General features: G+C 39.8%; 1 protein-coding gene across 1 annotated transcript; it reads left to right on the forward strand.

Moving 5' to 3' along the window:
- Nucleotides 1–1,024: 1,024 nt before the first annotated feature.
- Nucleotides 1,025–20,761, forward strand: LOC149256519 (uncharacterized). Its single transcript, XM_089455392.1, has 7 exons — nucleotides 1,025–1,436; nucleotides 16,734–16,963; nucleotides 17,078–18,277; nucleotides 18,677–19,194; nucleotides 19,354–19,792; nucleotides 19,966–20,093; nucleotides 20,248–20,761. The coding sequence occupies exons 1-7, from the start codon at nucleotides 1,025–1,027 to the stop codon at nucleotides 20,759–20,761; spliced, it is 3,441 nt and encodes a 1,146-aa protein (XP_089311518.1).
- The last annotated feature ends 1,792 nt before the right edge of the window (nucleotides 20,762–22,553 follow it).

Here is a 22,553-nt window from a genome sequence, read left to right on the forward strand (position 1 = left end):
TACCACCGACGGTTGTCACGTTGGCTCAACAATGCACAGAGGGAGAACAGTTCAACTGGGTGCAGTTCCTCTGCGAAGAGTTTTTGATGAACTATAAGGAGGCCCAAGAGAAGGGTAAGAGCTTCCACTACGTGTGGTTTCTCTTATCCATCTTCTTAATTGTAGGGCAATTGCCTGAGGATAGTCAGCTTCCTCCTCTTAAACAGGACTTTCCAGAGGCGGCAAAATACGCATCGCTCTGGGTGACAAAGGATGCCATACAAATCCACGAGACCAAGATCTTATGGATACTCATGGAGGTAAGTGTCTAGATGTGGATCAACAACATGTCGTTCCTATCCCCCACGGTATACGATAGTCTGCAGAGCTTCGCAAACTTTAAGGCGGATATGTACAATGTGTATATCAAGGTGCGGAAGGATCCAGAGTAGAATTGGACCAAACTCCCTTTCATCGTAATTGATGATATTGTTTTCATTGTGCTCGACTCATGGCCACCGAAGTGGCGCACCCCAAATCTGGCGGTGCGCGATGAGATAACGATACAAAAACAGAAGGATGCCACCAAGCTGCTAGCACAACAGAAGCGCAATGAGTAGTTCACCAAGGAGGTAAGGGCTTCCCATGAGGTAGTGAAGGCCGCTGCAGAGCGTAACAAGGCCGCCGAGAAAGTAGCAGCAGCACTGACGACCGGGGCCACCACGACACAAGAGGAAAGAGGCCCGAACCTGACCAAAAGATAGGGGATAGATGACACGGCGGAAGGTGCAGACCGAAGCATAACACCTAAACAAGTGAAACAGCCGCGTGGTATAGAAAAAATGGGTCCACGAAAAAGACCAAGGCTTGCAAACTAGATGGTGAACCCATTACACTAACAGAGGGTGACCTATATGACATCGACGACATAATTCGCGAGGTCACCAAGGAAGCGCTCCAGGAAGAAGTGACAAAGTAGAAAAATGTGTTGGGGGCCCTCAGGGCGCAACTACAGGAACTTCAGGTGCAGCTCCCAATAGAAGGAATGGTAGCCTCCTATGGTGCCATGGGTACATTGGCAATAGAGCAGATGTTGCGGGCCAAAATGGCTAACACCATCGTATTGCTGGAAGAAGCAGTGACAACAGACAGCATGGAGGATAGAGCTACAGTAGGCCGGATCAAGGGACTTGGCCTAAGCTTGGCCACCCTTCCGCGTGATATATTATACCAGTTGCAGGATGGAGTGATAGCAGAACTCCGCGCTAAGGAAGGACGCGCAGAGAAAATACTCAGTGAACAACAAATCAACATTGAGCAGCTTAGCCTACAACGTGATGAAGCATTAGCACAGAATCAGCAGCTGGAGCATATAGTAGAGGAAGCATGTCGCCACGTCCCAAAGGTAGAAATTGCGACAGAACTACCAATAGGAGTGCGGATTCATAAATTGGCCAGTGGATTCTGCGAGGCAAAGGAGGAAGCAACGAGGATCCAGCTGGACCTCAACCTTCAGATTGCTAAACTATGATTAATGGCACAGTCATCCATGCCCCCGAAAGTTCAGCAATAGTGCGCTGACACTATCCAAAAGGTGCTGGAGGAAATAGGACAGGAAGTGCATACCTGTACAATGATGTTGGAAGAATCCTTCAGGGTCCTCACTTCCCTACAGAAGGACCCCAACATATAGCGGTTTGAATTAGAGGCACGGAGGTTCAAATGCAATATGATAGTGTGCGCAGGTTGGCGCAGAGAGTGGTCTTGACCCAACAGGTGAAGGCATTGAAGGAACAAGTGGATGCCACGTGCCAAAAAGAGGCAGTGCTTAAAACATTGGTCCAGCTTTGGATTGATGAGGCCTTCCTCATCATGGCCGACATCGAAGGAAAACTCACATAGATGAAAGTGATGCATGCTTTAAGACAGGGATTTGACCCTGAGAGTGAGCATTTAGCCGAGCGGGTAGAGCAGATCTAGCAGATGGCAGAGTAGTGCGCTGCGGGCCTTCGTGCAGCCCAGACACAGTTGGAAGGGCTCCATGCCAGGATTGTCGCACAGTGACTCGGGACGAGTCACAATGATTGTGTTGGGGTCCTGTTGGGTAGCAGATCCCCCCACAACATGTTTTTGGGGCTTAAAGCCCGAATTTTGGTCAATGTAATGTAAAGACCTTGCGAAGTATGGGCACAGAGTGTGAAAGTCTAGGATGACTCATAGGGTTTTCCGCCTTAAGAATTGTAAAATAATATAAAGATGTGTTGGTCTACCCATGGTCCACGGACCATGGGATTGTATAAATAGAGGGAGGCTCTAAGTGTAAAAGTAGTTTTTGGAGAAAAGCAAGTGGTATATAGATGTGAACGCATGGTTAGAGGGTAGAAGTGGATATAAACTGTATTGGGTCGTAGTAGTAGGAAGAGGCTCTGCAACTGAGTGCGTAGAGGCCTAGTAGAGTCCGCAGTTGAGTGCACGGACCCCTGCAGCTGAGTGCGCAGGGCTGAGTCAGGTCTGTATTGAACTGAAATTGAAAAGGATTATTAATAAAGATAAGTTTGATTTAGCAAATTGTGCATCTATTTCATGGATTTGTATTTTGATGTTATGCGTTAATTGTATCTATTTACTTATATGCGCACACTTGATAAACATTGGTATGAATTCTTACATATGAAAACCTTATAAGTAATTAGCGAATGGAACCTAATTAAGGAAGACTTGGGTAATTAACATGGGATGCACTGCGGCTAGAGCTGCACGAAGGACGCAAGGGGTTCACTGGTGCACGTAGCCCAGTAAGCGCGAAGGTTGAATCGTGTCCCTATGGCCCCATATCAAACATTCGCAGGGTGCGGAAACCTGGTTCTAGCACCCTCCCATACTACTTTGGATGAGACCTAAGTCTACGCTCCACGAACTATTGCCGAAAGGGCTAGTAGTACCAGGATTTTCTTGGCTAAATCGCTTATGAACCTGGGTCAAGCCCCACGCAACCAACACTGAGTATGTCCCTGTAAGTTTTCCTGAAGACTAAGGCTGCCCAATCCTGCAAGGTCGAGGTGAAGGGGTAGAGGTTTAGTAAATGTTACATCATCTCCTCCTATAAGCCACATAGATGGCATTTGGATGGGCCAAAAAATCCACTTTTCAGAAGATTCTCCCATGTGAGAATTTTCTTTTGGTGAACCAACAACATAAACTACTTGATTTTCATCCATTACGAGTTCTCCCAAAGGTCATTCTAAACCTGATCAGGGCTTCGATAATCAAAACCTTGGGCCATGTGTTCAACCTCTTTGAGGTTAAAGGTGCCTTTGGTGTTTTGACCCCATCTCAGTTTGTTAGACAAGGATGACACCAAAATCTTCCTTTGATCCAGGTCAAGAGAAAGGGAATCCGCCTGGGTGTTCAAAGGACTCTCTTCACTATAACCAAGATCCTTCCACATTCTCCATTTGCCATTTTCCCTTACCTGATCCCAGAATTCACTTACAATAAGTAAACTTTTGTTGTCAGTGTCATTTTTGAGAGCGGTTAGTTCTTTTCTATGAAAATTTAGTTCTTGTTGCCAGTTATCCTCCCAAAACCGTGCAATGTTCCCAGCTCGAATATCCCAAAAACTATGCTGCTGGACAATGGCTCTATTCTCCCAAGCAAGGTTCGAAATGTGGGAGCCCTTGATGAGCCCTGACATTCAGATATGATCCCTCTCCTACCAATTATTTGCATATTTCTGTTTCTAAAGCTTGACCTAAGGGGTTGTTGATTCCTGGAGCCACCTCCACCAAAGTTTGGCTCTTGAAACTCTATTGAGGGTTTTAGGGTCATGATACCCAAAACCACCATGGGCCTTAGGTTTGCAGAGCTTGTCCCAAGCTACCAAAGCCCACATCTTTTTCTCTTCCCCTTTGCCCCAAAGAAAATCTCGTTGAATACTCCTGATTTGTTGCATAACTCCTTTGGGAGCAGGAAGAGCTGAAAACATGAAAATGGGTATAGCCTGTAGGATAGCCTTTGTAAGCACAAGATGCCTCGCGAAATTCAAAGACCTGTAGGTCCACTTCCTTAATTTATCATGAAGTTTATTAGTTACTCGCTCCCACACTCCCTTGCTCAAAGGTTTGTTAGTAAGAGACATTCCAAGGTAATTGGGAGGTAACTGATTCCTTTAAAACCTGAGAATTCTGGTGAGGTTCCTCTGAATAGCAATGTCAGTGTTGGAAAAAAACACCTTTGATTTGTCTAAGCTTACCTCTGTACCAACGACCAAAGCAAAGTCATTCAGGATTTGTTTCAAATCTCTGGCTTCCTTGACCGTAGGAATGCCCTGTAGCATTGTGTCACCAACAAATTCTTGGTGAGTAGAAGAAAAACCCTCTGGGGTAAGCTTGAGATCCTGGATTCCTCCTTCATCATTTTCCATTTTGATTGTTCTGCCGAGCCCTTCCATCATGAGAACAAAGAGGAAGGGGGAGAGCGGATCCTCTTATCCAGTTGTGGTTGAAACCATAAGCTCTTAGCACTGCCCTGATGTAAGACCAACTTAACTTATTATAAGCTTTCTCTAGGTCTAGTTGCATGATCATACCATCTTTCTTATTGCTCTTAAGAGAGTGTACCACCTCGTGATCTTGTATGATGTTGTTAAGAATTTGTCTTCCTTGAACAAATCTAGTTTGCTCCTCTGAGACGAGAGCAGGAAGAAGAGGCTTAAGTATATTAGAAATCACTTTGGAAATAAATTTGTACACCACATTACATAAGGCTATGGGTCTGAGTCTCTCCGGTGTAATAACTTTTTCCTGATTTGGAATCAAAACTATGAAAGAGGCATTAAGAGCTTTCAAAATAGTTTTGGATCTTCTAGAGTCTTCCACAACATCAAGGATATCTCGTTTTACTATTTTCTAGCAAGATTTGAGGAAGTCCACATTGAAACCATCAGGACCAGGAGCTTTCCCATTTTGCATCTCATTGGTAACTTTACTAACCTCCTCTCTAGACACTGGCCTGTTAAGGTTGTGGTTGTCTTCCCTAGTTACAAGGTTAGGAATGAACTTTGTGAATTTGTTAATGAACCAAGTTCTGTCGACTAGAAGCTCCTCTACCATGCTAAGGAAGTGTTGAACTAGGACAAATTCCATTTATTTGTGATAGACGAGCTCTTTCCCTTGGGAATCTTTAAGTTTTGAAATTTTGTTATGAGATCTTTGATCCAAGGTTGATCTATGAAAAAACTTTGTGTTTCTTTCTCCTTCTCTAATCCACTGCACCCTCAATTTATGTCTCTAGAAAATCTCCTCTTCCATTCACTGATCTTCCCATTCGTTCTGAAGAGTGTCAGTGTGAATTTTCCGTTCCTCTATAAAACCTTCAGAGATGATGATCCGATTAATGTCCTAGAGAGTAAAGCCCTCACTCTTTCCTATGGTTATACTTACTCTTCAGTATTTGTATTTATATTGGTTTTTTTTTTTTTCTCTAAGATTATTTTCCCTAATTATATTAATTTTTTTTTATATATATTATTTTTCTTCAAGTATTAATATTATTTTTTTATTATATTAATAATATTTTCCATATTAATAAATAGTATTATTATCAATATTATCAATTGTTAATATAATAATTGTTGGAAATAATACTGAGAGGGGTGGTGAATCAGTATTATTAGATCAATAATTTAATTTCCCAAACAAATTTGTATACGCTACTTCAGCTAAGTGAACTAGCATGTATACGCGACTGTACTTAAGGAAACCAGCGTATATACAGAGAACTTTTGATTTACCCAATTTATCATGCATTACTTTAATTAGTTTATCAGAGATTATTATACAGTGTAGTAAAATCATAATAGAGCATCACACATAAGCAACACACGTGAACACCAAGATATCAGGTGGAAACCCAATGTGGGTGAAAACCACCTGCTACTGTTGTCTTTCTCTTCTTTTAATAATAAGGAAATATGCTTACAATCTTGTACTGGTGAAAAATTATACCAGTACGCAGGCTTCTACCTACAGAAGGTTACAACCTTCTCTTACTCTCCAGCTTCTAGTGGAAGGGAACTACAACCCCCTAACTCTTATACTAGCTGATATGTTTACTAGTATGTATGCGACAACCTATAGAAGGCTATGAACTTCTTTCTTCCTCCAAGGACCATGTTTCATAAATTTTCAGACTGGATCCATCAAAAACATCATAACTACAATTCAATCATCAAATAAATCTGCATCAACCAATCACTGAGACTCAATCATCACTTTCTGAATCAATCACAACCGAATCAATCAATCACTTTGACAAGCCATCGATACATTACAATCAATTTGATCATTCAGAATACTGTCACCAGAATACAGTAACCAGAACCCATAATTCTACAACATCAAATAGAAACAACTTAAACATAATTTATAAGGTATACACTACTTCCATGTATCGAACCTACATGTATACGCACTTTTCTCTAAGCCAACTAGCGTATACATCTAAAAATATTAATTCATAATTCTGTAGCTATTCTAGATTTTAGTTATGCGTAAATCATAATGTTTATAGAATAACACATGCATCAGTATTTAGATCTAGACTATACATGATCAAACCACATAATGATAATTCATTTCAAGCCTTAAGATCCTGATCCATCATTAGATCTTATCCTTCATCAACCACTAAGGTTCGTCCTTGTTTCAGATCAAGCACAACACCATATGTCAATAACCTGCATACTAGATCTCACACATCATTAGATATTCGATACTTGCACACCTTGGCATAATGAACTTCTCCTCCTTATATAGTTTTAGGCCTTTCTCAATACCATAGACCAAAACCACTTAGGACCAATACCTTGGAACAAATAACTAGGGTCAATACCACGGACCAAATACCTTGGACCAATACCATGGATCAAAATACCACAGACCAAATAGCTCAGACCAAAAACTTAGTTTTCCAATATATACATGCTTTCCCTTTTGTGAAAGTGCATGTGTACGTATACACTACTTGTGTTCAGTGAACCTACGTGTATACGCATCTTGGTCAAGGTGAACCTGCATATACCTCTCTTTCTTCATTCTTTGTAGTCTGATCTATAATTCTTTGTTGTTAACCTGTTGCACTATGATCTTTCATCTGAGTGAGTTTCCATCAAGGAAAACACCTGTATCATAATGCCAACAATATCCCCCTTTGGACTTGATGGCAACCACAACACCAAGTCACTCTGCCCCTTTGACATCAAGGGCAAAGGGTCATGCTCGCCCTGAGTACATGTTGAATTCTTTGATATGCTAAAATGTACTGATTGAGCTTCCATGATTGAGTCCATTCTCCCCCTGAGCACAAGCAAATTCTAAAAAAAGATTTTCTAAAAGAATAACATGGCTCTATACATACATCACCAATGACCCTCCTATGACCAATCACTCATACATACATCCATCTCCCAACCAAGTGGGGATATACCAAATTTGACTCATCCACCCAACCAAGTGGGGATATACCAATTATTTATACATGACAAAAACAAGAAATATTACATCATCCATCCCATGTAAAGTGGGGATATAAATTACATCGTTTGTCCAAGAGGACCCATTCAAATGTATGAGAAGACATATCACACCCTAGGCTTTTACATGGATTGAGCAGCCAATGGTATAAATATTTGAAGCCATAACTGGACTCAGCAACCATAATGCCAACAATGTTGAGTGTACGTGAAAGCTAATGCTCCCCTGAATCGGTGCTACCTGTGTTGTTAACAGGTCAAAGATCAAGGCATCTTTGTTAGTCAGATAAAATTAATGAATAGAGCATATCCTCAATATCAGTCAGAGCACCCATATCAGAGCCCATCCCACTATTTTTCTTGCCTAAAAAACATATACACTCCTTGAACCATAGAAACCTGCGTGTGTACGTGACTTCACTTTAGGAAACTCGCGTATAATCACCTTTTTTCTGAAAAGTTTGATTTAATAACAGGATGGTGTAGTAACTACTCCCAGCTTTTGTCTGAGATATTCAAATGTCTCTCTGGGCAGTGGTTTAGTGAATATATCACCAACTTGTTCTTTGGAGGGAACATATTCCAATTTGACCTTTTGTTCAAGAACGTGTTCACGTAGAAAATGGTATTTGATGGGTATGTGCTTGGTCTTGGAGTGCATGACTACATTCTTTGAGATATTGATGGCACTTGTATTATCACATAGGATGGAGATGGGTGGAGTGAATGTGTTGTGAATGTGTCGCAATGTTTGCATCATACAAAGTAGTTGTTTGTAGCAAGATGCAACAACCACATATTCTGCTTCAGCTGTAGATAATGCAATTGAACTTTTTTTCTTGTTGAACCAAGCCACTAAACTAGAACCCATATAGAATGCACCACCACTAGTGATTTTTCTGTCATCAACACTTCCTGTGCAATCTGCATCTGTATATGCATGAAGAGTAAGATCTGTATCTCTAGGATACCATAAACCAAATTTCTGTGTTCCTTGAAGATATTTGAAAATAATTTTGACTGCCTGAAGGTGTGATTCCTTTGGATTCGCTTGGAATCTTCCAACTATTCCTACTGCATGCATGATGTCAGGTCAGGCACCTATTAGATAAAGTAGATTGCCAATCATGGATCTATAAGTTGGTTGATGTACTGCTGCTAATTCATCATTTGAGCTGAGATTTCATCCTATTAGCATTGGGCTACATACCGGTTTAGAATCTTCCATGCCATAATTTTTCAAGATCTGTTTGAGATATTTGGTTGGTGAAAGAAAAATAGCATCTTTATTTTGTTGAACTTGTAGACCAAGAAAATAGGTAAGTTCACCAAGCAAGGACATTTAAAATTCTTGTTGCATTACTGAACCAAAATTCTGACTCATGGATTCTTCATTGCTACCAAAAATGATATCATCAACGTAAAAAACAATTATTAGCAATTTATCAGTGTCAATCATTGTATATAGATTGATTTTTGCTGACCCTTTTGAAAAACCCTCTTGTTGTAGATATTTGTCAAGGCTGTAATACCAGGCCCTTGGAGCGTGTTTTAGACCATAAAAAGCCTTTATGAGTCTACATACAAGTTTTTCATCATTTCTAAGAATGAATCCTTCTGGTTGTTCAATATAGACTTCTTCTTCTAAATCTCCATTAAGGAAAGCATATTTTACATCCATTTGGTATACTGTGAATTTCTGAAAGCTAGAAAGAGCAAGAAACATCCTTATGGCTTCAAGTCTAGAAATAGGTGCAAAAGTTTCTTCAAAATCTATACCTTCTTGTTGAGCATACCCTTTACAAACAAGTTTGGCCTTGTTCCTAATAACTTCTCCATTTTCATTCAACTTTGTTATAGACAATTTTGTGCCTTGCAGCATCAGGCATGAATTGTCAATAATCCAAGGGATCCAAAGTCCCTAAACATGATGTTCCTACCCCTAGAGGAACAAGGTCAGCAAACCAACAGCTCTCAGATCAGTTCTCCACCTGAAAACACTCAAAAACAAGCAATCCTGAAATCAAAGCAGGCGCTCCACTAGGCTTCTGCACTGAAACTCAACTCCTCCATGGTGTACCTGCGTTGCAAAGCAGGTAGAACAAAGGCCACCTGCGTTGAGCGAGATGGGACAAGTGGCACACTGAGTCATTGCTCTGGAATCTTCCAAAAATGACACTTGGATCAGGGATTTCGCCTTGTGATGAGTCAGAGGCTCTGTTTCTCCAAGTGGAAGCAAAGTTCTCCAAGTGGATTCAAGAACTGAAGATCAACTGAAGAGAGAGAGGACACAAGGCAGCTACACATCAGTTGCAAGCTGACTCATCCTTTCTCAATTCATCTATATATTGAGCTCTCTCCTATGAGCTCAGGAGGCTGGAATTTTGTGCAAAGTAATGATATGCTGTTGGTTTCACTATAGAACTATTGGGTGATTGCTTGAAGGAGGTGAAGAGGAGAAATTCTTTCTGCTGGGAGGTGTTGCTGGATTGGGGCCTTCAATGGTTGTAACCTTCTCAGAACTTTACTTCTTCCATTAATAAAAGCTATTGAGGTTCTTCTATATGCATTTGTTTCAATGGTGTATTGTGATGATTGTATATTTGATTTATGCTAATCCTTGAATCAGTTATGGATGCATGCTTCTTGTAGTTTCCTTCTTTGTTATTTTGCAGGATCTCATTGTAGCTGGGCCAGCAAAAGAGCAAAGAGCTAGGAGCAAGCAGCAAAGAGAAGAGATTGGAGCAAATATTAAGCGCAAGGCAACGGTTAGTGCATTTCTTCATTCTCTCTTGCTTTCATAAAGAAGTAAACCTTAAGTAGTTTTGTTTACAGTTGTTGCTGAGGTACTATCACCCTTAGAGTGGGATAGGGTCATCCGAATCGGATACTTTTCCCTACAACAAACTTGTTTTTGAATATCCATTTAGTTCCTATGATATGTTTAACATGAGGTCTAGGAACTAATTCCGAAGTATTATTCTTTTCAATTTGCTCAATTTCTTCATTCGTGGCCTTGATCCAACATTCAAATTTGCATGCTTCATTTACATTTTGAGGTTCGGTGGAGGATAGTAATGGTAGATAGCTTGAGGTTTCTGTGATAGTTCTTCTTTTATGTACACCTGCCTCTTTTCCCCCTAAAATTTGAGTTTCTGGATGAGTTTTGTGAACATACCTGGATGGAGTCTTTTCTTCTACCGTTATCTCTTCTTTTGTTACTTCATTTGTTTCTTCTTCAGAATCATTTTGATTTGATGTGGGAAAATAATCCTCATCTTCTTCATTGTCATCATATTCAGTTTTTATTTGTTCTGGATTTTTGCATACTTCATCAACTACAACATCAATACTTTCAACAATTTTCCCAAGTCTTTTATTATAACATTTATATCCTTTACTTCGGGAAGAGTAAGCAAGAAGAATACCTCCATCTACTCTGGGCTCAAAATTACCAAGTTTTTCATTAGTCCTTTTGATATAACATTTGCTTCCAAAAACTTTAAATTATCTTACCGTAGGAGTCTTACGATACCAAAGTTCATGTGGAGTTTGAGTGTTGTTTACCCGAACATTTGCTTGGTTGAGAATAGCTACGGTGGTGAATGTAGCTTCACCCCAGAAGGTTGCAGGAGTTCTGGATTCATCTACCCTAACTTGAGCCATTTGTTGAACAGTTGTGTTCATTTTTTCTACCACTCCATTTTGCTGAGGAGTCCTTGCGGTGGAGAACTCCCTTTTTATTCCATTTGTTAACAAAAGTCAAAGAATTCATCTAAGGTAAATTCCCCTCCTCGATCAGATCTAAGGCATTTGATTTTGTGATCTGATTCATTTTCAACCAAAGCTTTGAAGGCTTTGAACTTTTCAAATGCTTCATCTTTATGCTTTAGGATACCTATCCAACACTTTATGGAAAAATCATGAATGAACAAAATAAAGTATTCTTCTCCACGAGGTGACTTTTTCCTTGATTTTCCACATAAATCAGTATGAACAGGTTCAAGAGGCTTACTAGCTGACCCTTCTTACCGAATTGACATGGTTTGCATATTGTATTTTCAGGAATGCTGATATCTAGAAGATCACGAATAGCCTGCAATCTGCATGCTTTTCTTATTTGAGAAAAGCTTAGATGTGCCAATCTTGTATGCCATAGTGAGTTTTCATCATTTTTGCTTAGATAACACTATGTTTGTCCTCCCTTGAGTATGTATAAGTTGTTTGGAGTTCTCCTATATCAAGCTCATGAACAACGCATCTGTTTGATTGAAACACCTCTTCATTTCCTTGATCACACATTTGACTGACACTCAATAGTTATGCTTTAGACCGTCTACATATATAACATTCCCAGATTTAACCTTTTTTTTCAAGAAAACAGAGCCTTTACCTTTTATGACAGCAAGAGTTTCATTTCCAAATAAGGCATTATTTTCTTTTTCTAAGACATTATATGAGTGAAGTTTTTCTTTGTCACCAGTCATGTGTTTTGACCATCCACTGTTGATATATCAGTGATTTTCATGTCCTTCTTCATACAAGTCTATACAACATATTTCTGTTTGAGGTTCTTTCCTTCTCCATATTTTTGAATTTAATGGAGTTTTCTCCTTTTGAGATGTTTTCTGAAATTTGCTCCTGCATTCAGATTCTTCATGGCTAAAGTTGTTACAGATTGAGCATTCTATTTCATTTTCAAGAAGATAAAAGTTATTATATGGACATTTCTTGATCACTATCACATTCCTTTGATTTTTTGCTTCTCTAGTCATGATGGTTTTGTAAGCAACACATTGAGTAGCTTTGTGTCCAAAATTATGACATGAGAAACATTGACCATTGAAGAAGTTGTTGTGATTATCGAATCTACTGACCTGGTGATTGTAGTTTCTATTGATATTCATCTTTGAAGAAAATTGAGTATGACTTACCTGAGGTTGGTTCTAGCTTCTATTTATCCTTGAACCAAATTGAGCTTGATTTACCTACTGATCTGCTTTATGCCTTTGCTGATGATTGTCATACTATTCACTATTCTTTGTTGCATCAAGATAGCTTTTAGTGGAGGTTGACGACTTCCGTGATTGAGGTGCTTCTTCAGTATATCCAAGACCTGTCTTTATCATAGGAGAGCACTGCACTTTGATAATTTCATTTAAGGTTTCTGATCCTTTAGCAAATCTAAGATTGAGATATTTTGTTTTCTCAAGATCCTTTCTTAGACCCACAATTTCACATTCTAGTTTTTTATTGTGTTTTTCTCTTTCAGCGAGTTGGTATGTCAAGGTATCTATAATCATATTTTTTTCTTCTAAAGAGATTTTGAGTTTAGATATTTCTTCATGAAGGTCATCTTCTTCTAAAGCATCCCAAAAATTATCATCATCATAGGCCATTAGAAGTCTACAATCATTACTATTTTCATCTTCATCACTATTTGATAAACCATCGCTATATTCATCAGTATAGTAACTCCTTTTACTTACACTTTATTTTCTATTCCATTTTTCAGATTCCTTCCCTTTATCATATTTATCTTTGTGAGGTCTTTTGACAACATAATGACCGACTCTACCACAGGAAAAACATTTGAAGGGTAGTTTACCTCTAAATCTTCGGAGCCTCATTGAAGCTTCTTGACAAAGTTTACTTCATCTTCTTCTTCTGAATTATGTCCTGATTCATTGATTTCTTCCTTTCCTTTTGCTAAAGCTTTAAATGTGGCTTCTCTCATATCTGATGGGCCTCCTTTTCTCATCTCAAAGGCAGTTAAGGTTTCATGAAGCTGTGTCATAGTGATAGTCTATAGATCTTGTTTTTATTCTATGGAAGATACTTTTGATTCAAATTTAGCAGACAAGGATATTAAAACTTTCTCAACTAAGGTGACTTCCTTTATCTCTTCACCTAGATTCTTCATACAATTAACAATCTCATCTATAAGTAAGAAGTAACTAGCTATACTTTCATCATTGTGCATCTTAAGAGTTTTATATTGAATTCTGAGAGTTTGCAGTTTAGCACATTTCACCTGAGAGTCTCCTTCATAGCTTAGAACGATTTTGTCCCATATTTCTTTGGCTGATTTGAGCTTCATAACTTTGACAAACTCTGATTGTGACAGACTTCCCAATAATGTATTTATAGCCCCGGCATTGGTTTCATATTGATTTTTACCTGCCGTATCTGTGGGAATTGCTAATGGAAATGTATATCCTCCTTCCACGATTTCCCAGACATCCGTTCCAAGTGATTGTAGATAGGTTGTTGTTCTTATCTTCCAATCAACAAAGTTGCTTCCATCAAAGATTGGTGGTCTGATGGATCCCATGCTTTCTTCATTACTCATGATGATGGATCTCCCTTCAAGCGATCAAGCTTCTTTTGAAGGACCTGCTCTGATACTAATTGTTGAAAATAATACTGAGAGGGGGGTTGAATCGGTATTATCAGATCAATAATTTAATTTCCCAAACAGATTTGTATACGCTACTCCAGCTAAGTGAATTAGCATGTATATGTGACTGTACTTAAAGCAACCAGTGTATATGCAAAGAACTTTTGATTTACCCAATTTATCATGCATTGAACTTTCATCAGTATATGAGAGATTATTAGACAATGCAGTAAAAGAAAAATAAAGCATCACACATAAGCAACACACATGAACACCAAGATATAAGGTGGAAACCCAAGTCGACAACCTAAAGAAGGATACGACCTTCAGTATTTGTATTTATATTGGTTTTTTCACTTTTTATAAGATTATTTTCCCTAATTATATTAAAATTTTAATTTTTTTTATTTATATTATTTTTCTTCAAGTATTAATATTATTTCTTTATTATATTAATAATATTTTCCATATTAATAAATAATATTATTATTAATATTGTCAATTGTTAATATAATAATTTTTGGAAATAATACTGGGGGGGTGAATCAGTGTTATCATATCAATAATTTAGTTTCCGAAACAAATTTGTATATGCTACTTCAGCTAAGGGAACTAGTGTGTATACACGATTGTACTTAAAGCAACCAGTGTACATGCAAAGAACTTTTGATTTACCCAATTTATCGTGCATTGAACTTTAATCAGTATATCAGAGATTATTAGACAGTGCAGTAAAAGTAGAATAAAGAATCACACAGAAGCAACACACATGAACACCAAGATATAAGGTGGAAACCCAATGTGGGTGAAAACCACCTGCTCCTGTCGTCTCTATCTTCTTTTAATAATAAGAAAATATGTTTACAATCTTTTACTGGTGCAGACTTATACCAGTACGCAGGCTTCTACCTGTAGAAGGTTACAACCTTCTCTCATTCTCCAGCTTCTACTGGAAGGGAGCTACAACTCCGTAAATCTTGTACTAGATGATATGTTTACTAGTACATAGGCGATGACCTACAGAAGGCTACGACCTTCTTTCTTCCTCCAATGACCACATTTCATAAATTTTCAGACTAGATCCATCAACAACATCATAACTGCAATTCAATCATGAAATACATCTGCATTAACCAGTCACTAAGATTCAATCATCACTTTCTGAATCAACCACACCCAAAACAATCAATCACTTTGAGAGCCGATCGATACATTACAATCAATCTGATCATTCAGAATACTATCACCAGAATACAATAACCAAAACCCAAAACTCTGCAACATCAAACAGAAACAACTGAAACACACTTTATAAGGTATACACTACTTCCATGTGTTGAACCTGCATGTATACGCGCTTTTCTCAAAGCCAACCAGTGTATACATCTGCAAATATTAGTTTATAATTCAGCAACTATTTCAGATTTCAGTTATACCTAGATCATAATATTTACGGAATAACACACGCGTCAGTATTCAGATTTAGACTATACATGATGAAACGACATAATGATAATTCATTTCAAGCCTTAAGATCCTGATTCATCATTAGATCTTATCTTTCATCAACTGCTAAGGTTCATCCTTGGTTCAAATCAAGCACAACACCATAAGTGAATAACCTGTATACTAGATCTCACACTTCATCAGATATTCAATACTTGCACACCTTAGCCTAATGATTTTCTCCTCCTTATATAGTTTTAGGCCTTTCTCAATACCATGGACCAAAACCACTTAAGACCAATACCTTGTACCAAATACCTAGGGTCAATACCTCGGACCAAATACCTTGGACCAATACCATGGATCAAAATACCATGGACCAAATATCTTGGACCAAAAACTTAGTTTTCCAAGATATACATGCTTTTCCTTCTGTAAAAGTGTGTGTGTACGTATACACTACTGGTGTTCAGTGAACCTGCGTGTGTAAGCAACTTGGTCAAGGTGAACTTGCGTATACCTCTCTTTCTTCATTCTTTGCAGTTTGATCTATAATTCTTTGATGTTATCCTATTGTACTATAATCTTTCATCTGAGTGAGTTTCCATCAAGGACAACAGTTGTATCATAATGCCAACAATAATATTATTTTTATATAATTTACATTTTTAATTAGCAACATTTGACATGGTTTTCTTTTTATAATTTATATTGTATTATTAGTTATGTTAATAATTAATTCTACTATTTATTATTATTAAAAATAATAATTTATTCTTATTATTAATTTTTTTAATATAATTTTTTTTTTTTATTAATTAATTTCTATTTCTATTTTTATTTCGATTATAATTTTTATTCACATTTCACTCTTAATCTTATTGTTTATTTTATCATATTTTTCTACGAATAATAATACTATGTATTTAGATTATTATTTTTTATTAATATGTTTTAATTAATTTCATTGTTTATTTTATTAAATTTTGTTTAATTCATTTTTTAATGGTTTATTTTATCATCTTTTTCTACGAATAATAATACTATGTATTTAGATTATTATTTTTTATTAATATGTTTTACTTAATTTCATTTTTTATTTTATTAAATTTTGTTTAATTAATTTTTACGACATTTATTTATGTATGCTATTATTAATTTCTAAAATTAAATATTATTAACTTGCTTAGTTTATATTTATTTATTATTGTAAAATGTTATTAATTTGTAATGTTATTATATAATATTATTAATATTATATTATAGGATCGGGGGCAACGATTAGGGTTCTGATAAAAGCTTCGACGGCGCAGACTGCACAGTACCAGATCGATTCACAGGCCTGACCAAAACTCTTGTTTCATAACAACGTTGCAGGGTTCCAGAGTAGCACAATGGAATCTCCTCAGGGGAGGGCGTCAGAGCCCTCCCCCAGAGCAACTACCTCGCAGCACGGTCCTGAGCAAACATTTGTCTTTGGATCTGTCGATAAGGAGGTAATGAACAAAGAGAACAAGCAACAACACGGGAACAAGGAGATAGGCGGTCGGAAGGACAAAGCCAGCGTCACACAAGATAGAGAGGAAAAACCAGAAGAAGTTCTGAAAGTCTCCTCGACTACATGCAAGCCTATAGCTAAATAATGACCCAGAATAGAGCTGCCAGGACACAAGATTGACAAGCGAATCGAATACATGAGGGATCATGCCCTTATTGGGAAGTTTATAGGGTTCTGGCCGACAGAAAAAGCCTTATATGGATGGATTGCGGCGAAGTGGAAACCCAAAGGAGATGTTACTCTGCAGCTAGGGCCGAAAGGCTTCTTTACTGCGATTTTCTTCTGTCTTGAGGACAAATACAGAATTCTGGGAGCAGGGCCCTACTTTTTTAACTCAGCGGGTCTGTATTTGAGGGAATGGATACCAAGATTTAACCCGGATAAGGAAGATCTCACATGGGCGCCAGTCTGGATCAGAATGTACTCACTTCCAGATGAATATTGGGACGAGGACATTCTCAAAGATATAGGAAATGGATTGGGGGAATACATCAGGGTGGCAGAAGAAACAAAAATGCACAGATACACTTCTTATGCCCGCATCTGCGTCTTCATGCGACTGGACGAAGCTTTGCCAGAATCGGTAAGTCTCTCTCACCGTGACGAAGAATGGATTCAACCTCTGGACTATGAGCATGTCCCCTTTCATTTTCAAAAATGCCATGCTCTTGGGCATCTATTCAGGGACTGTCCTCTGAATGCCAAAGCCAATTCTCCTGATCCCTCAGAAACCATAACCCAGGACGACTTCACCAAAGCCTCTAGCCGAAAGCGAGCGCACAAAAAACCCACAAATGGGAATAAGCCCCAGCAAAATAATACCCATGGCCCAGCTACAAAGAACAGTTTTGAAATTCTTGCTCAGACCTCTGGTGAGCAACCCCTGATCTCCGAGACTAGCCATGCTCCTCCTTCTTCCTCCTCCTATCCCCCTCCTTCAGCTTCCCCCTCCAAACTTCAAACCCCCATTGTCATTCCAGCAAACCTCAAAGAAGGACAAAAAGAGTTGGCAGTGAAATACAAGGATATGGAAGTCAATGGAAAGCTAGACCCCCTTCACAGCTCAGATATTAATATGGAAGGAAGCAGCCAAGTGCAACAGATGGAAGAAGAACCAGAAAGCATAGATCTGAATGGCCTAGACATTCTGGAACTAGAACTAGCATGTAAAAAGAAAGCATACGACAGTATACCAGAGACTCAACTCAACAAGCTGGAAGTGGTCATTTCAAGGGCCTATCAACAACAACAACTAGGTATACAGCCAGGAAGCCATTGGGATGGAAGCCTTCCCCCAAAAGACACCAAAAAGAGAGGAAGAAGAACGGATCTTCAGCGAACGATCGAGATTGGGAAAATCCTGGTAGACTCAGGCAGGTATGCTAAATTGACGAAGTACTATAAACCCTCTATTAATAGTTGAACCATGAAGCTTGTATCATGGAACCTAAGGGGGCTCAATAGCCCAGGAAAACTCAGAATGTTAAAAAACATGATTAAAATGGAAAAGCCGCAACTATGCTTTCTCCAGGAAACCAAATGTAACAGCTCTACATTAGGCAGCATTCTCTCCAAAGCATGGCCAGGTTGTCGATCGGTAGCGGTGGATGCCTCTGGAGCTTAAGGAGGGCTTGCTATAGCATGGAACACACAAGCGTTAACTCTTTCAGATTTTCACGCTTCTCATCACCTCATCCAGGCAGCCTTCCACATTCTAGGCATGAATATTCATGGAAACCTATCAAATGTATATTTCCCGCAGGATACAGGAAGCAAAATTGCACTTCTCGACACTATAGAAGCTTTGAACAACAACAGGAGGCACCCGCTCTGGATTATTGGAGGGGATTTTAACATGATCACCAAGCTAGAGGAGAAGATCGGGGGGAGAAATAGAATGGAACAAGAGAATGCCCATTTCAAGGATTTCATTCAGAATACCTCTCTCATAGATATGCCTTTTTGTAACGGCACTTTTACATGGAGCAATCGCAGGGCAGGTAAGCATCAAATTGCATCCAAACTGGATCGCTTCCTCATATCAGATAACGCGGTTCATCTCGGAGGAGACATTTCAGCTGCTATACTTCCTCATACAGGTTCGGATCATTGGCCTATTTCCCTCCAGTGGCAAAGACCAGGCGACCTGACCAGAAGACCCTTCCGCTTCGAAGAGTTCTGGCTCTCGCATCCCTCGTTTAAAGACTTTGTCAAAACAACATGGACATCCTTCATCCCACCAGAAGGGTCCAAGATGTATCAGTTCCAACAGAAGCTCAGGTTTTTAAAAAATCACCTAAAGCGTTGGAATAGGGAGACCTTTGGAAACATCTTTAAAGCGCAACAAGACCTAAACAAGGAACTGACGGTACTCCAGCAAAAAATAACTACAGAGGGGCACACTGAGGTAACTCTGGAACAGGAATGACGCATCCACAGCCAACTAGAGGAAAGGAGGAAGCAGGAGGAAATATATTGGAAGCAAAAATCCAGAATCAGATGGCTGAAGGAAGGTCAGCGAAATACCAAATTCTTCCACAGAACCATTGTTCAACGAAGCATGCACAACAGCATCCCATTCATTCAAAAACAAGGGGGGGCAAAAGTAGAGAAGCATGAGGAAATTGAGGAGGAATTCCTTAATCACTTCAATCATGTCCATCAAGAGCCTGAAGGAGACAGGCGACCTGCAATTGAAAGAATAACCAACAATGTGCCAAAGCTCATCACGGAGGAACATAATGAGCTTCTCCTTCACCCTATTATGTCTCAGGAGGTGGATGAGGCAATGTCCCAGCTTAAGGAAGGAAAAGCCCCTGGCCCGGATGGATTCACCACTACGTTCTTTCACACCTTCTGGGAGCTGATAAAACTGGAGGTATGGCAAATTGTAGAAGAATCAAGAGCTCTCCATTGGCTGCTTCCCTCTCTCAATTCTACCTTCATTGCCCTTATCCCAAAAGAGGAGGATTCAATCACCCCTAACAAATATAGGTCGATTGCTCTCTGCAACGTAATTTACAAAGTCATATCTAAAGTTATTGCAAACAGGTTAAAGCCCCTCTTGCCTCTGCTCATCTCTCTGGAACAGTCGGGGTACGTGGAAGGGAGACAGATCATGGATGGCATACTCCTCACGCACGAGATAATACACTCCCTCAAGCAATCAAAGCAGGCAGGTATGATTCTCAAACTGGATCTCTCTAAGGCTTTTGATAAACTCAGCTGGACTTACATTCAGCAAATGCTAATGGCCTTTGGATTTTGTTCTATGTGGATCCGCTGGATCATGAGTCTAATTACATCCACACACTTCTCCATCCTTGTGAACAGAATCCCCTCCCGCCCCTTCAAACCATCCCGAGGAATCAGGCAAGGTGACCCCCTATCCCCCTTCCTCTTTGTTCTAATGGCTGAAGGTCTAGGTCGTCACATCAAACACGCCCTCCACTCTCATCAGCTCAAAGGCCTCTCTGTTCACAACACCCCTGCAACTTCTCATCAGCAGTTTGTTGATGACACCATGCTATTTGGCTACCCTTCTGTCCAAGAAGCCTCCTGCTTCAAAGCCCTGCTCAATGATTTCTCTGAAGCTTCAGGCACCAGTGTCAATAGCTCCAAATCGCAGATCTTTTTCTTTCACACTCCTCCAACTATCAAGACAGCGGTTGCTCGTATCCTGGGATTTCCCACTGCTACCCTCCCCTCCAAATACCTTGGAGCTCCCCTCACTGCTTTAGCCATAAAGCATTCCTCCTGGCGAACTCTCATTGAGAAGCTCGAATCCCGTCTTAACCTTTGGACGCACAGAACTTTGAATTTGGCTAGTCTTGTGGTGCTCATTTAGTCAGTCCTTCAGGCAATGCCACTTTATCTGTTCTCAATCCTAGCAGTGCCGAAATGGGTTTTAAAAAGAATCAGGAATCTTCAGCGTGGCTTCCTATGGGGCAGCTCGGCAACTAACCATAAATGGGCTCTTGTAAAATGGACCACCGTCTGCACGCCCAAAGATAAAGGGGGAATTGAGCTGAGAGACCTAGAGCATAGCAACTCCATTATGAGCGCTAAAATTTGGTGGCAATGGGTCACTAACCCAGAAAAACCTTGGGTCAAAATCTGGACTGCCAAATATGCCAATAACAGACCTCAGGAAGAGCTCATCAGGTTCACTCCCAATGACAAAGGCTCGCTAATCTGGAATGCAGCCAAACAGCACTTCCAGTTAATTCAGCAGCACAGTTTCTGGGAAGTGAGAGACGGCAGAACGACAAGATTCTGGACAGATGCATGGAACCAGATGCCAAAGCTCAGCCGCATTCTTAATCCATCTCCGAAATTCAATAGGCGGGAGCAGCAGCAAGAAAAGATCCGACAGTTTTGGATGCAGGAAACGGAGCATGGATTCAGGAGATGGAAACAGGGTAATCAGTTAATCAATAACACAAACCTTCGGGATGCTGAGGAGCTGGAGAAGGAGTTACGGAAAAGAAGCATTAGACATGACGAAGGCAGTGACATTCTTCGATGGGGATATCAACCAAAAGGTGCCTTTACCACATCAGAGGCTTATAAGATCGTATGCAATATCACTACCCCTTCTGACCCAATCTGGAGCAAAATCTGGGGTCTTGGATCCTAGCCCAAAGTCTCTTATTTCCTATGGTTGGTAGGACATAAAAGAATCCTCACTTGGGACAAACTAAGGAGCAGAAACTTTCATGGTCCCTCCATTTGTCATAATTGCAATCATAATGAGGAAACTCTCCAACACCTCCTGGACACCTGCCCCCTAGCCAATCAGCTATGGGAAAAGGCGAGCTTTAGATGTCAAAGAAGATGCAGAATGGAGAACGACATAACCAACTCCTTAAGACACTGGCCACAGAATCCTTATAAAAGCGAGCTTCTCAACTGTTTGTGGAACATAATCCCAGGGCTCATCCTTTGGAGCATCTGGAAGGAAAGGAACAAACGCATATTCAAAAACCAACGCTCTCCGATCGAAAATATATGGAATAGGTTTTGTGGGAATCTCAAAGAAACGCTGATGCTCCGATCCTGACACAGGAGGATCTTCCTTCTCTAAACAATGAGAAAGGCATTTTAGACAATTGGCAATTGCATCTACCTCAGGGACTACACAAGAACGACCCTTTCAAAAGCAGCATCATAAACAAGGGCACATGGACTGCTCCCCCTAAGCATTCCTATAAGCTCAATTTCAATGGTGCCTCCAAAGGCAATCCTGGAATGGCCGGCTTTGGAGGAATTCTAAGGAATCATGAAGGCACTCCCCTACAGATATACTTTGGAAACATAGGGTGGGACACCAATAACTCAGCTGAGCTAGAGGGACTTTGGCAAGGGCTCCTTCTCGCTTGGAATCTCAACCTTCAACCCCTGGCCGTGGAAGGAGACTCCCAGATCCTTATAAACATGGCCAAGCACCTCCAGAATGGATCTCAAGCAAGGAAAATCGTTGCCAGTTGGAGGCTCGAAGCAAGGCTGGAGGCCATCGAACAAGCGCTCCGCAGCAATAGGGTCATTTCCTTCAATCATATAAAAAGGGAAGGAAACAAGGTTGCTGACCCCCTGGCCAACATAGGGGTGGAAAACGAGAATACCCTTCTCACAGGAAA

Source organism: Pinus tabuliformis, chromosome 7, assembly GCF_031772625.1.
Source record: "Pinus tabuliformis cultivar Carrire ecotype Pingquan chromosome 7, CPIR1, whole genome shotgun sequence".
Taxonomy (NCBI): Eukaryota; Viridiplantae; Streptophyta; class Pinopsida; order Pinales; family Pinaceae; genus Pinus; species Pinus tabuliformis.